The sequence below is a fragment of the Vulpes vulpes genome, chromosome 10 (genome assembly GCF_048418805.1).
Source record: "Vulpes vulpes isolate BD-2025 chromosome 10, VulVul3, whole genome shotgun sequence".
Classification (NCBI taxonomy): domain Eukaryota; kingdom Metazoa; phylum Chordata; class Mammalia; order Carnivora; family Canidae; genus Vulpes; species Vulpes vulpes.
The window spans coordinates 54282578-54296208 of record NC_132789.1 but is presented as its reverse complement, the minus strand read 5'-3'; the positions used below and the strand labels follow the sequence as shown (position 1 = coordinate 54296208).

Sequence of the window (13631 nt, the reverse complement as noted above, 5' to 3'; positions counted from 1 at the left end):
CCTTGAAGCACCTTGCCACAGGTTGATGGTATAAACTGGAGAGAGGAAAGATGTGGCCACAGGCTTTTCTCTTGTTGTATATACATTTCTGTCTTCAATGTGAAACTTCTGGAATTCAGAAAGAACACAGAAACCCACAGTTAGAAGGCAGGCCCACAGATGGTGGGGGACTGGGAGACAGGGATATGAAGGACTCAGGACACCTCGGTGCTTGGGGCGTACTTTCAGAGCGCGGTGTGAGGCCTTCGTGGCCCTCTTCTCTGCCCCTCCCCACCAGCCCTCACCACTTCTGTGCTAGCCGAGGACTCCGTGCCTCCCTCTGTGATCCACACTGCACAAATCTACCAAGGCTGCCACTTGACGAGCCTTCTGATCTTGGTTAGGTCTCTTCATTTTCCTGAGCTCATGTGTAAATTGATAACTCATGGCCACCTACTCACATGGCTGCTGAAGAAGTAACAAAATCTATATTTCAGTCACCTATATTTCAGTCACCAGTGCCCTGTCTGAGGGCTTCCCGCAAGTTCATGAATTGTCCTGAAGTTTTGTGTTTTGTTTCGGAAATAACAGTTGTTTACATAAGAGAGTACTGTTACGTAAATTCTCTTGTTAAACCTTTGACTTTCTTTTTTTTTTTTTTTAATTTATTTATGATAGTCACAGAGAGAGAGAGAGAGGCAGAGACACAGGCAGAGGGAGAAGCAGGCTCCATGCACCGGGAGCCCGATGTAGAATCCCGGGTCTCCAGGATCGCGCCCTGGGCCAAAGGCAGGCGCTAAACCGCTGCGCCACCCAGGGATCCCTACCTTTGACTTTCTTTTGCCTACCAAATAAAGTCTCTAACTCTGGCTTAGCCCTTGGCATTGGCATTTGCATTTCTGGCTTTACATTTCATTGGTAAGAAAGACTTAAAAAAAAAAAAAAAGTAGATTTCTAGAAGCAGGGGCACAGGGATGCAGAAGAGTTTGTCTACATTGAGTGAGGAGTTACTCTGCGCAGGGCCCTGGGCTAGACCCGCAGGGGCACATGAGTGAATCACACAGACACATTGTGGTTTCTGGAGAGCCAGTGTGGGCGGCAGCCCCCTCCCCGCTGGCCCTGCCCCTGCCGCACCCAGTTCCTGCAGAAGGCAGGCCTGAAGGGAGACCTACCAGGGGGCCCCCCGTGCCGCAGAGCAGCATTGGCCACAGGCCCAAGGGGGGGTAGGGGGATGGGCCCAGGGACTGGCACCCCGCCAGGGCTCCCTCAGGTGCCCCAGCACGCATGGCCTCCAGCCTCACAGCCCCTGCGTGTGTCCTGTTGTCCCAGTGTGCTTCTCTCCAGACTGCACTGGCAGGGGTTTGGGCCGCACGGCAATGACTCCAGCCCCTCATCAAACACATAAGGACACTGATGCCCTAGTGACATGACTGTAGTCGCAGCCACAAAGCCAGGGCTAAAACACCCACGTCTTCGGAAAAACATCCCGCAGATGGTCAGCAAACACTCTGAACTGTGGGCTCCCCAGGTGGTCTTGTTTTTCAGGACAAGTGCATTGAGACTGTATCAGAGTCATTTTGTTCCTTCAGAAAACTTTCTCGGCGTCTTCTGTGGGCCCATCTCTGTGCAAGGTCGTGGGGATGCAGGGTCAGACCAGGCCCCAGCCGTGGGAATGCACAGTGTAGGGGGGCAGACGTACTAGCGGCAATTACAGTAGCGTGTGGCAGCGCCTCTGGGCTGGGCCTGTAATGTGGGGGGCAGGGGCATGGGCCGTGGGGCACGGGGAGCCACTTAGCCCCACCTGAGGGTCAGGGCAGGACTCCAGTGAAGGTGAGATTTGAGCTCGGTTGCAAAGGACGGGTAGGCAGAGCCAGGTGGTGAGGGATAATGAAGAACGTTCCAGGCAGAGAGGATAGGAGAGCAGGAGAGCGTCTTCAACTAAACATCTAGTTGTTACTGCAACAGCCCCAACATTGTCTGACTCCGCTCAGGCCCCTGAGAGTGGTTGCCACTGTGTGTGTGTGGAGAGAGCAGAGGCAGGCGTGGCCGGCGTGTCGTGTTGGGTCCCCCGATGAGGCTTGGAAGGGCAGTGCCCGTGACTGTCAGAGCCTGGGCGGCTCTCTCCCATGTGCCTTGTCCAGGAGCCTGGATGGAGTTCCTCACGTCCTTGGTGTTGAGTTGAGCTTGCTGCAAGGAATCTGTGCAAAACCCAGTGAGTTCCTTTTACCAAATTCTTTTTTTTTTTAAGATTTTTTTTTTTTTATTTGAGGGCAGCCTGGGTGGTTCAGTGGTTCAGCGCCACCTTCAGTCCAGGGCATGATCCTGGAGACCCGGGATCCAGTCCCACGTCAGGCTCCTTACGTGGAGCCTGCTTCTCCCTCTGCCTGTGTCTCTGCCTCTCTCTTTCTGTGTCTCTCATGAATAAATACGTTAAATCTTAAAAAAAAAAAAAATTATTTATTTGAGAGAGAGAGAGATCAAGCAGGGGGAAGGGCAGAGGGAGAAGCAGGGAGCCCGGACCTGGGGCTGGATTCTGGGACTCTGGGATCATGACTTGAGCCCGAGGCAGACACCCAACTGACTGAGCCACCCAGGCACCCCCTTTGACCAAATTCTACAGAGGGGCCTTGCTCATTTATCTACCTATTATTCCTTTAGGGTTTTTTGGTTTGGGATTTTTTTTTCCCCCTGAACCCTTTTTGTGGAAAAGGGGCTGAAAGGCTGATTGTAGACAATGAAGCTTTATTCAAGCTCTTTACCTACAGCTCTTCAAGAATGGACACCACTGACTGCTCCGTGCCCAACAAGCTGTGACTTTCCTTCTCTCCCCATAGGCCTGCTGAGTTAGCCACCAAGTACGCAAACTTTTCAGAGGGAGCTTGCAAGCCTGGCTATGCTTCGGCCTTGATGACTGCCATCTTTCCCCGGTAAGTGCTTCTGTTTCTTTCCACCGCCCAGACGGCCTGGTCCGTGGCCCAGGAATCAGAACCCCAATGCTGCATAAGTGATGTGCTCTGAGCATGCGAGATTCTGTTGTAACTCACTCACTGTGTCCTTGAGTCCAGGGGTGCCTGGAAAGGACTTGTTTGGGGTTGGTTCCTACCTCAGTCCCACTCTATGTCCTTGCTCTACCATACTCTGTCCTGCCTCTGGGAGCTTACACCTGCCAGCCTGTTTCTTTGGAGGGGAGGGAACGGGTCGAACCTGTGTGGTTGCTCCTTGGAAGCCAGGTACCCGGAGGCAGCCAGACAAGGCTACCCAGCACAGAAGCTCCGAGCCAAGCTGTAGTATCAGAACTACCCAGCTTCAGGGAAACATACCCAAATAAAGCAAGAAACAAAGAAGAGTTTCAGAGGCTGTCTGTTCCAGCACCTTCTCTCATTGTCCATCTTGCATTCTGGAGTTCCTGATTTCCTGATACCGGGCCTGCTGAGAGAAACTGTTCCAAACCCCGGGAGTTCCTTTTACCACTGCTGAGGGGCCTTGCTTACATATCTGCCTTTTCCTCTCGAGTTTTCTTTCCATGAAGCCGTAGTGTAGAGAAGGTTCTGACATGCCAGGATGGGTTTGTCTGCAGCCTGGAGTGCAATGAGACTGTCGGGGTCATTTTGTTCCTTCAGAAAGTTCTTGTAGTGTCTGACTTAGAGGGGTTGGAGGAAAGACTGCCCAGGAACCTCTGGGAGATGGGATGTAGGACTCAGACCTCAGAGGAGCCCTGGAAGTGGCCTCTTGGGGTGGGATCTGTTCACTGGGGGAACAGCTTGCATCCATGCCTGAGCAGGGTGAGGTTAGGGCACATAGTGTGCTTGCAGAGGAGTGTTGAGAAACAGCTTGCCTGAAAGTAAATCCAGAATATGTGGTTTTTTTTTTTTCTTTAAATTTTATTTATTTATGATAGTCACAGAGAGAGAGAGAGAGAGAGAGAGAGGCAGAGACACAGGCAGAGGGAGAAGCAGGCTCCATGCACCGGGAGCCCGACGTGGGATTCGATCCCGGGTCTCCAGGATCGCGCCCTGGGCCAAAGGCAGGCGCCAAACCGCTGCGCCACCCAGGGATCCCCAGAATATGTGGTTTTTATGCTTCTTTTTCTTTCTTTCTTTCTTTCTTTCTTTCTTTCTTTCTTTCTTTCTTTCTTTTCTTTCTTTCTTTCTTCTTTCTTTTTTCTTTCTTTTTTAGATTTTATTTATTTGAGAGAGAAAGAGAAGGCATGAGCCAAGGGAGAGGCAGGAGAGGGACAAGCAGACTCTCCACTGAGCAGGGAGCCTGACTCGGGGCTCAATCCCAGGACCCTGAGCCAAAGTCAGACTCTTAACCTATTGAGCCACCCAGGCACCCCACTCCTTTTCTTTTTCTAATGTGAGTGATCAAGCTTAGTTCCTTGTCAAAAACGGGGGGTCTGCTGGCTGAATATCTGGTTTCCAGATAGGGATCTCTTTGTCTAAGGTCTGCCTTCCTACTTGCTTCCAAATAACTTTCTTCCCCCAGCTATTTATTGAGCAGCTCTAAAGTATCTGGTGCTATGTTCCATGTCCTTATACATGTTTTCTAGGGCTTACTTGACTCAGTCCCCTGGACCAGATGCCTGTGAGTTTTCCTTGACCTGGATATAGATGTGGTTTGTTTTTTTGGCTTTTTCTAATTGAAAGTAATACAAGCATATGGTTAAATAATAACTGAAAATATGTAAAAGGGCATACACTCCTGCTCCAGATCCCTGCCCCAGAGACTGCCAGTAGTACCATAAATAGAAACATCACATACTTATTATTTTGTATCTTGTTTTTTATTCCTAACAATATATGTTGGAGATTATCCTCTTATCAGCATATATGATAATCTTATTTGTTTAATGATTGTGTAACATATGATTGTATGGATATATTATAATTTTTTTAAAGTAGGATTTATTGAAGCTTAATTTGCATACAGTAAAATTTACTTTTTGGTGTAGTTGTAGGAGTTTTGCTAAATGCATACCTTTGAGCAACTACCACAGCAGTCCAATAGAACGTTTCCATCATCGGCTCCTGAAGGTTCCATTGTGCTGCTTTGTAGTTAACCTCTCTCCTGACCCCCAGCCCCTGACAACCACTGATCATTTCCTGTTCCTATAGTATTTTCAGAGTGTTATATTAATGGAATCATACAGTCGAAGCCTTTTGAGTGTACCTCTTTCATTTAGTAGAATGCATTTGAGATTCATATGTGTATCGTGTGTATCTTTTGTCTTTTTTTTTTTAAAGGTTTTATTTATTTGAGAGAGAGACAGCAAGAGAGAGCTTGAGTTGGGGATGAGAGAGAAGACAGTAGTGGAAAGGGCAGAGACTTGAGTTGTGCACATCAAGCCCCCCGCCCCCTGCTGGGCCAGGAACTCCTTGAGGCTTGGTATCTTGTGTCGCCTGTATTTGCATTTCCTGGGCCCCAATCACAGTATGCTGGGTACATACGCTGGCGTCCAGGAGGCACTTGAAACACACAGGGCTGGATATAGGCATCTTCTTTACCAGAGCTGCGTTCTGGTGTTCTTGGTCTTTTTTTTTTTTTTAAGATTTCATTCATTCATTCATTCATTCATTCATTCATTGAGAGAGAGAGAGAGAGAGAGAGAGAAAAGAGAATGTGTGAGCACAAGTGGGGTGAGGGTCAAAGGGAGAAGCAAGCGCCCTGCTGAACAGGGAGCCCCGTGTGGAACTCTATCCCAGGACACTGGGATCATGACCTGAGCCAAAGGCAGCTGCTTAATTGACTGAACCACACAGGTGCCCCCAGTTGTTTCTTTTTATTGCTGAACAGTGTTCTGTTTTGGCATCAGGGTAATGCTGACATCATAGAACGAGTGAGAAAATACTCCTTCATCTGCAGTTTCCTGAAAGTTTTGTACAGAACTAGTACTGGTTTTATTTTATATTTATATTTTAAATGACTGATAGAATTTACCAGCAAAAATATCTAGGGCTACCTAGGTTTTGTATTAAGAAAATTCCTTTGGGGCACCTGGGTGACTCAGGTGGTTGAGCTCCCAACTCTTGGTTTCAGCTCGGGTCATGATCTTGTGGGTCTTGAGATCGAGCCCTGGCCTCCACAGTCATTGGGAAGTCTGCTTGAGATTTTCTGTCCCTCTCCCTCTGTCCCTCCTCTCACTCACCCATGCTGTCTCTCAAATAAATAAATAAATCTTAGAAAAAAAAATCCCGTCGTGGGAAGCCTTTTTAAATTAAGAATTACAAAAAATAAATAAATAAATAAATAAAAATAAAGAATTACATTTCTAAAAAAAAAAAAAAAAAGGTGAAGAATTTCACTTCCTTATTAGATCTAGAGCTTTCTTATTTGTTCCCCCCCCCACCCCCAGAGCTTTCTTATTTGTATTCAGGTTTTCCTGTTTCTTCTTTGGTAGTTGTACCAGACGAGGAATTTGTGGATTTCATTGAGTTGTTGAATGTATTGGCTTACTATGCTTAATATTGGTAATTTATATATTTTCTCTTTTTTTCTTAGTCTTTCTGGTTAGAGGTTTATCATTTTTATTGATCTCATAGAACTAGCTTTTGGGTTCATTGGTTTTTCTCTTTTCATTTTTTTCACTATGATCATTGTTTTCTGCTCTCACCTTTATTTTTTCCTACCATACGCTTTATTGGGGTTAAATTTGTTCTTTGTTAATTGAGATAGAAGTTAGGACCACTGATTTGATTTCTTGATTCCTTGATTTCATGCTATAAATTTCCCTCTATAAACTGTATCAGCTACATCCCACAAATTTTGATATTATATTCTTATTTTCTTTGCATTAAAGATATTTTCTAACTTCACTTGTGATTTCTACTTTGACCCATGGGTTCTTTTGAAGTGTTTTGCTTAATTTCCAAATATTTGAGGTTGTTCCAAGTATCTTTGTGTTACAGATACCTGGTTTACTTTTGTTGTAATCAGAATATTTTCTTGTATGATTTTAACACTTTGAAGTTGATTGAGACCTGAGTTGTGGGATAAACTATGGTCTGTTTTGATAAATATTCAGTGTGCATTTAAAAATTTTTCTGCAGTGATTGAGTAGTCTATAAATGGCAATTAGATTATACTGGTTGATTATTTCAAGTTTCCTACATCCTTACTGATTTTTCTGTCAGTTATTGACAAAGGGATGTTGAAGTCTTCATTTATTAGTTTTTGCTTCACATATTTTGAGGCTGTGCCACTAGTTTTTATACATTTAGGATTGTTATATTCCCTTGCTGTGAATAGATTCCTTCAATATTTTGAAATGTCCCTTCTTCTCTGGTATAATAATCTCTGTTCTGAAATCTTCTTTGTTTGATACTTATGTAACTACTCCAGCCTTTTTAGAGTTAGCTTCATTGTGCTTGATGTTTCCCCATACTTTTACTATTGTGTGTGTTTGGGGGGCAGCATATCTTTTTGTTTACCCTTGAGCCTCAGAGAAGTTGGTTCTCAGGGCTGGTTCAATTCAGAACTGGTCTTCTTATGTTTAAATATATGTGTCTTTATAATTATTATTATTTTTTAAAGATTTTATTTATTTATTCATGAGAGACACACACACAGAGAAAGAGAGAGAGAGAGAGAGAGAGAGGCAGAGACTTAGGCAGAGGGAGGAGCAGGCTCCACACAGAGAGCCTGATGTGGGACTTGATCCTGGGACCCCAGGATCATGCCCTGGGCCAAAGGCAGGCACTAAACCACTGAGCCACCCAGGCATCCCGTGTCTTTATAATTAAAGTGGGTTTCTTATAGACAGCACATAGTCGAGTCTTGCTTTTTTATCCAACCTGGCAATGTCTGCCTTTTATTGCAGTGCTTATACCATTTACTTTTAATGTAGTCATCAATATGGTTGGATTTATGGTTATTTTTTTTATATGTTATTTTGCCTTTCATTTTTTTAAATTTTTTTATTATTTATTTATGAGAGTCATACAGAGAGAGAGAGAGAGAGGCAGAGACATAGGCAGAGGGAGAAGCAGGCTCCATGCACCGGGAGCCTGACGTGGGATTCGATCCCGGGTCTCCAGGATCGCGCCCTGGGCCAAAGGCAGGCGCCAAAGCGCTGCGCCACCCAGGGATCCCAATAGGGTTGGATTTAAATCTACTATCTTGATACCCATTTTCTGTTCTTTTTTTCTTTCCTTTTCTGCCTCCTAATTGAATGTGTGTTTTATGGCTTCAATTTACCCATACTGTTGGCTTGTTATCTATACCTCTTTGTTTTATATTTTTCATGATTGTTCTAGTGTTTACAATCTGTCTTTAATTTTTTTTTAAAGATTTTATTTATTTGAGAGAGAGAACATGAGCAGGGGGAGAGGCAGAGGGAGAAGCAGACTCTCTGCTGAGCAGGGAGCTCGATATAGGGCTTGATCTCAGGGTTGATGATGTCATGATCCCAGATCATGACTTGAGCTGAAGGCAGACACTTAACCGACTGAGCCACTCAAGCAATCCTGTAATCTACTCTAATATAATATTCCAGGACTTCATCTAGAGTTTAAGAACCTTACAACAGTATAGTTCCATTACCCACCCCTGTCCTTTGTGCTATTTTTGTCATACATTTTACATTTATGTATTATAAATCCACATGGCATTGTTCTTATTTATTTTTGTTTTAAATAGTCAGCTATTTAAAGTGATTTAGAAATGAACTGGAAAATGCAGCCTGCGGAGTGGGAGAAGATATTTCCAAATCATACATCTGATGTGGAGTTATATTTAGAATATATGAAGAACTCCAGCTCAACACCTATCAACAACAACAAAACAGTTGATTTAAAAATGGGCAAAAGATTTGAATAGGTACTTCTCCAAAGAAGATATACAAAGGACCCAACAAACACAACATCACTAATCACTAGGGAATGCAAATCAAAACCATAGTGAGCTACCATCTCGCCCCCATAGTGAGCTACCATCTCACCCCCTTTGGCCCAGGGCATGATCCTGGGGTCCCAGGATCAAGTCCCACATCAGGCTCCCTGTGTGGAGCCTGCTCCTCCCTCTGCCTAAGTCTCTGCCTCTCTCTCTCTCTCTCTCTCTGTGTGTGTCTCTCATGAATAAATAACCATCTCACTGGATGGTTGCTATCCAGAGAGGGAGAGAGAGAGAGAAGAAAGGAAGAAAGGAAGGAAGGATAGACAGAAAGAAAGAGAAAAACGTGTTGATGAAGACAACAAACAAATTGGAACCCTTGTGCATTGTTGATCAGAATGTAAAATGAGGGGCACCTGCATGCCTCAGTCAGTTGAGCATTTGCCTTCAGCTAGGGTCATGGTCCCGGGGTCCCAAGGTCCCGAGGTCCTGGGATTGAGCCCTGCATTGGGCTTCCTGCTTGGCGAGGAGCCTGCTTCTCCTGCTCCCTCTGCCTGCCACTCCCTCTGCTTGTGCTCTCTCTCTGTCAAATAAATAAATAAAATCTTAAAAAAAAAAAAAAAAAAAAAGAATGTAAAATGGTCCAGTCAGTTTATGAACAGTATGGTAATTCCTCAGAAAAATTGAAAATGGAATGACTCTGTGACCCAGCAATTCCATTTCTGGGTATATACCCAAAAGAAATGAAAGCAGGGTCCTAAATTGATATTTGTACACCCATGTTCATAGCAGCATTATTTTACAATAGCCAAAGCAATCCAAGTGTCTATCGAGAGATGGAAGGATAAACAAAATATGGTACATTCATGCAGTGGAGCATTATTTAGCCTGAAAAAGAAAGGAAATTTTAATATGCTGCAACATATGTGTTGTGTATGTGAACATGTGTTCAACATGTGTGAACTTTGAGGACATTATGCAAAGTGAAATAAGCCAGTCATAGAAAAATACCTTTGATTCCACTTATATGCTACATAGAGTAGCCAAATTCATAGAGACAGAAAACAGAATCATGTTTGCCAGCAACTGGGGGTAAGGGCAGTGGGAAGTAGTTGTTTATTAGATAAAGACTAAAAATAAATAAATAAATAAATAAATAAAATTAACTTTATTTTCTAGTAAATGCCAAGTTTTTGCAAAGGGAAAAAAATAGATAAAGAGTTTCAGTTTTGCAAAATGAAAAGAGTTCTGGAGATTGATTGCATAATGATATGTATGTATGTACTTTAACACTATTCAATTGTACACTTAAAAATGTTTAAGATGGAGGGGACCTGGCTGGCTCAGTTGGTGGAGCATGTGACTCTTGATCTTGGGGTCATAAGTTTGAGCCCAACGTTGGGTATAGAGCTTACTTTAAAAAAAATGTAGGGCAGCCCAGGTGGCTCAGCGGTTTAGCGCCACCTTCGGTCCTGGAGACCTGGGATCGAGTCCCATGTCGGGCTCCCTGCATGGAGCCTGCTTCTCCCTCTACCTGTGTCTCTGCCTCTCTTTCTCTCTGTGTCTCTCAGGAATAAATAAATAAAATCTTTAAAAAAAAAGAAAAAAAGAAAAAATGTTTATGGGGATCCCTGGGTGGCTCAGCGGTTTAGCACCTGCCTTTGGCCCAGGGCGCGGCCCTGGAGTCCCGGGATCGGGTCCTGCCGTTGGGCTTCCGGGATGGAGCCTGCTTCTCCCTCTGCCTGTGTCTCTGCCTCTCTCTCTCTCTCTCTCTCTCCCTATCATGAATAAATAAATAAATAAATCTTTTTAAAAAAATGTTTAAGATGGGGGCACCTGAGTGGCTCAGTAGGTTAAGTGTCCAACTCTTGATTTTGGCTTGAGTCATAATCTCAAGGTCCTGTGGTTGAGCTCTGCATCAGGCTCCATGCTCAGTGGAGAGTCTGCTTAAGGATTCTCTCTCTTCCATTCCCTCTGTCCCTTCCCCTCCTTGTGTGCTCTTTCTCTTTCTCTAAAATAAATAAATCTTAAAAAAAAAAGTTTAAGATGGTAATATGCTATGTGTATTTTACCACAATTTAATTTTTAAAAAATTTAAGACTTTATTTTTAAGTAAATTCTATACCCAATGTGGAGTTCGAACTCACAACCCTTTGACTAAGCGTTGGATGCATGCTGTACCAAATGAGCCAGGCAGGTGCCCCCAATTTCTTTTTAATTTTTTTTAAAAAAGATTTTATTTATTTATTCACGAGAGACAGAGAGAGAGAGAGAGAGAGAGAGAGAGAGAGGCAGAGATACAGGCAGAGGGAGAGGTAGGCTCCATGCAGGGAGCCCAACGTGGGACTCGATCCCGGGTCTCCAGGATCACACCGCGGGGCTGAAGGCAGCGCTAAACCGGTGAGCCACCCAGGCTGCCCTCTTTTTAATTTTTAATGAGAGAGAAGTCTATTATAGTTACCCACAAGTTAATTTTTACTGTTGGTCTTTCTTCCTTTGTAGAGATATATATTTCCATATGGTTTCTCTTTTCTTCTGCCTGAAGAACTTTTTTTAATGGTTCTTATGAATCAGATTTGACAGTAATGCAGTCTTTCAGCCTTGGTTTCTCTGATAAAATCTTTATTTTACATTAAGTTTTGAAAGAGTGTTTTGTTTTCTTTTGTTTTGTTTTTTTGGACTGGGTATACAATTCTAGGTTGACAGTTTCACACATACCAAGTACTTCAAAGTTAGAACTTCATTTTCTTTTGGCTTGCATAGTTTCCAATGAAAGTCTCTGTCATTCTTATCTTGTTTTACCTCATACTTAATGTCTTTATCTTCCTCTGCTTGCTTTTTAAGATTTTCTCTTTGTCACTGATTTTCAGTAACCTGATTATGATGTGGCTTATTGTGGTTTTCTTTAATTTGGTTTGGGATTTTTTTTTTTTTTTTTTTTTAGCTCCTTGGATCTATGGGTTCATAGTTGACTTTTTAAAAATCAGATTTGGACTTTTTTCTTATCCTTGTTTTTTTTTTTAAATATTTTTTCTACCTTACCTTTCTTCCCTGGATTCTAGGGGATCCTATAGGCCACTGATGCTTTTCCCTTCCCTACCCCCACAATCTTATTTCTCTCTGTGCCTCATTTGGATAGTTAATATTGCTGTGTTTTCCTGTCCACTGAATTTTCTTTTATAGTGTCCAGTCAGCCGTTTATCCCATCTGGTATGTTTTCATTTCAGATATTGAGTTTTTAATCTCTCTAGATCCATTTAGGTCTTTTTATATCTTCCATTTCATTCCTTGGTATGCTCATGTGTTCCTCTACCTTCCTGAACATGTGGAATATATTTACAATAGCTGTTTTCACATCCTTGTCTGCTAATTCCATCATGTCTGTCATTTCTGGGGTGGTTTCTCTTGATGATTTTTCTTCTGGTTATGACCCCTATTTTTTGGCTATTTGTATTCCTTGCCTGGTAATTTTTTATTAGATTCCAGACATTGCAAAGTTTACATTTTTCTGTGCTAGATTTTGTCATATTCTTTTAAAGAGTGCTAGATTTTGCTTGGGCATGGGGTTGAGTTACTTGGAATCAGTTGTAGCCTTGTGATGCTGCCTTTTCACACCACTAGTGCAGGTTGTGAGTGGTCTTTTGTCTGGGGCTAATTTATCCTCATTTCTCATGTGGTACCATTCTGAGGATTTGACCCATTCCTTGTGCTTTATGAGATATTTCCACTCTGACGGACTTATTTCCACTTGGGTTTGTGTGAACACTAACACTTCCCAGCCCTATATGAGCATCAGGAATTGCTTCCTGGTGGTTTTCCCTCAGCCTCAGAGTTTCCTCTCACATATACAGATGAGTGCTTGGCCAAAGATCTAAGGGAACCCCTTTGCAGATCTCTAGAGCTTTCTATACAGCTCTATCTTCTAGTCTTCTCCACAAATTCTAGCCTCTTTGGTCTTCTAAACTGTGACCTTTTTTCTCAACTCAGAAAGACCATTGACCCCTTGTAGTGGTCTGAAATTGTGTGTGTGTGTGTGTGTGTGTGTGTGTGTGTGTGTGTGTTTTCATGTATTTTAGCTTGTTTTCTAGTTGTTAAAGGTAAGAGGTTAAACCTCATCCCTGTTATTCCATCATGGCTAGAAACAGAAGTCCCTTATTCTGTTTTACATGGCATTCGGTTGTACAGATGTATAATAGTTTATTAGGTGATTACCTATTGATGGGCATTTAGGTAATTTCTCATCTTTACTATTACTTTACTTAAATTACATCATTTACTATTACTATTACATCATTGAATAATCTTCTCTGTGCGTCACTTTCTACACATTTAAGATCATCGAGAATAAAGAATAATATTTCTGGATCACAATTATAAGCATTTGAAACTTTGAAAGTTCCTGGTGGATTGCCTTCTGCAAGCAGTTTTTGGATTTACATCTGCACATAGTAGTCTGTGAAGGTGCCTCCTTCTATGCTTTCTTCAGGTACTTTTATGACTTTATTATTTATATTTGAATTATTAATCCATCTGGGGTTTTGTTGTTTGGTTTTGTGTTGTTTGTGGTGTTAGGAGTGATGTTGTAATTTAGGTTTGTTTACTTTTTTCCCTGTGGGTAGTTCACCTTTTGTTTTGTTTTGTTTTGCGAGAGAGAGAGACAGAGAGAGAGACAGAGAGAGACAGAGATAACAACAGAGATAGTGAGAGAGCACAAGTGGGAAGGTGAGGGAGAAGAAGGCTCTCTGCTAAGCAGGGCTCCATTCCAGGATCCTGGGATCATGACTTGAGACAAAGGCTGATGCTTAACTGACAGCCACCCAGGAACA

General features: G+C 42.9%; 1 protein-coding gene across 9 annotated transcripts in view; it reads left to right on the top strand.

The window, feature by feature from the left end:
• The window catches only part of ST3GAL3 (ST3 beta-galactoside alpha-2,3-sialyltransferase 3), a 198327-nt gene that overhangs the window by 119077 nt on the left and 65619 nt on the right, over nucleotides 1-13631 (top strand). For 6 of the 9 annotated variants that reach the window (XM_072724227.1, XM_072724228.1, XM_025992030.2 and 3 more), the window contains one exon: nucleotides 2814-2906. The exons of the other annotated variants lie outside the window; for them this stretch is intronic. In XM_072724227.1, the coding sequence (XP_072580328.1) occupies nucleotides 2814-2906 (93 nt within the window). The remainder of the gene's footprint in view (nucleotides 1-2813; nucleotides 2907-13631) is intronic. 9 annotated transcript variants of the gene reach the window in all.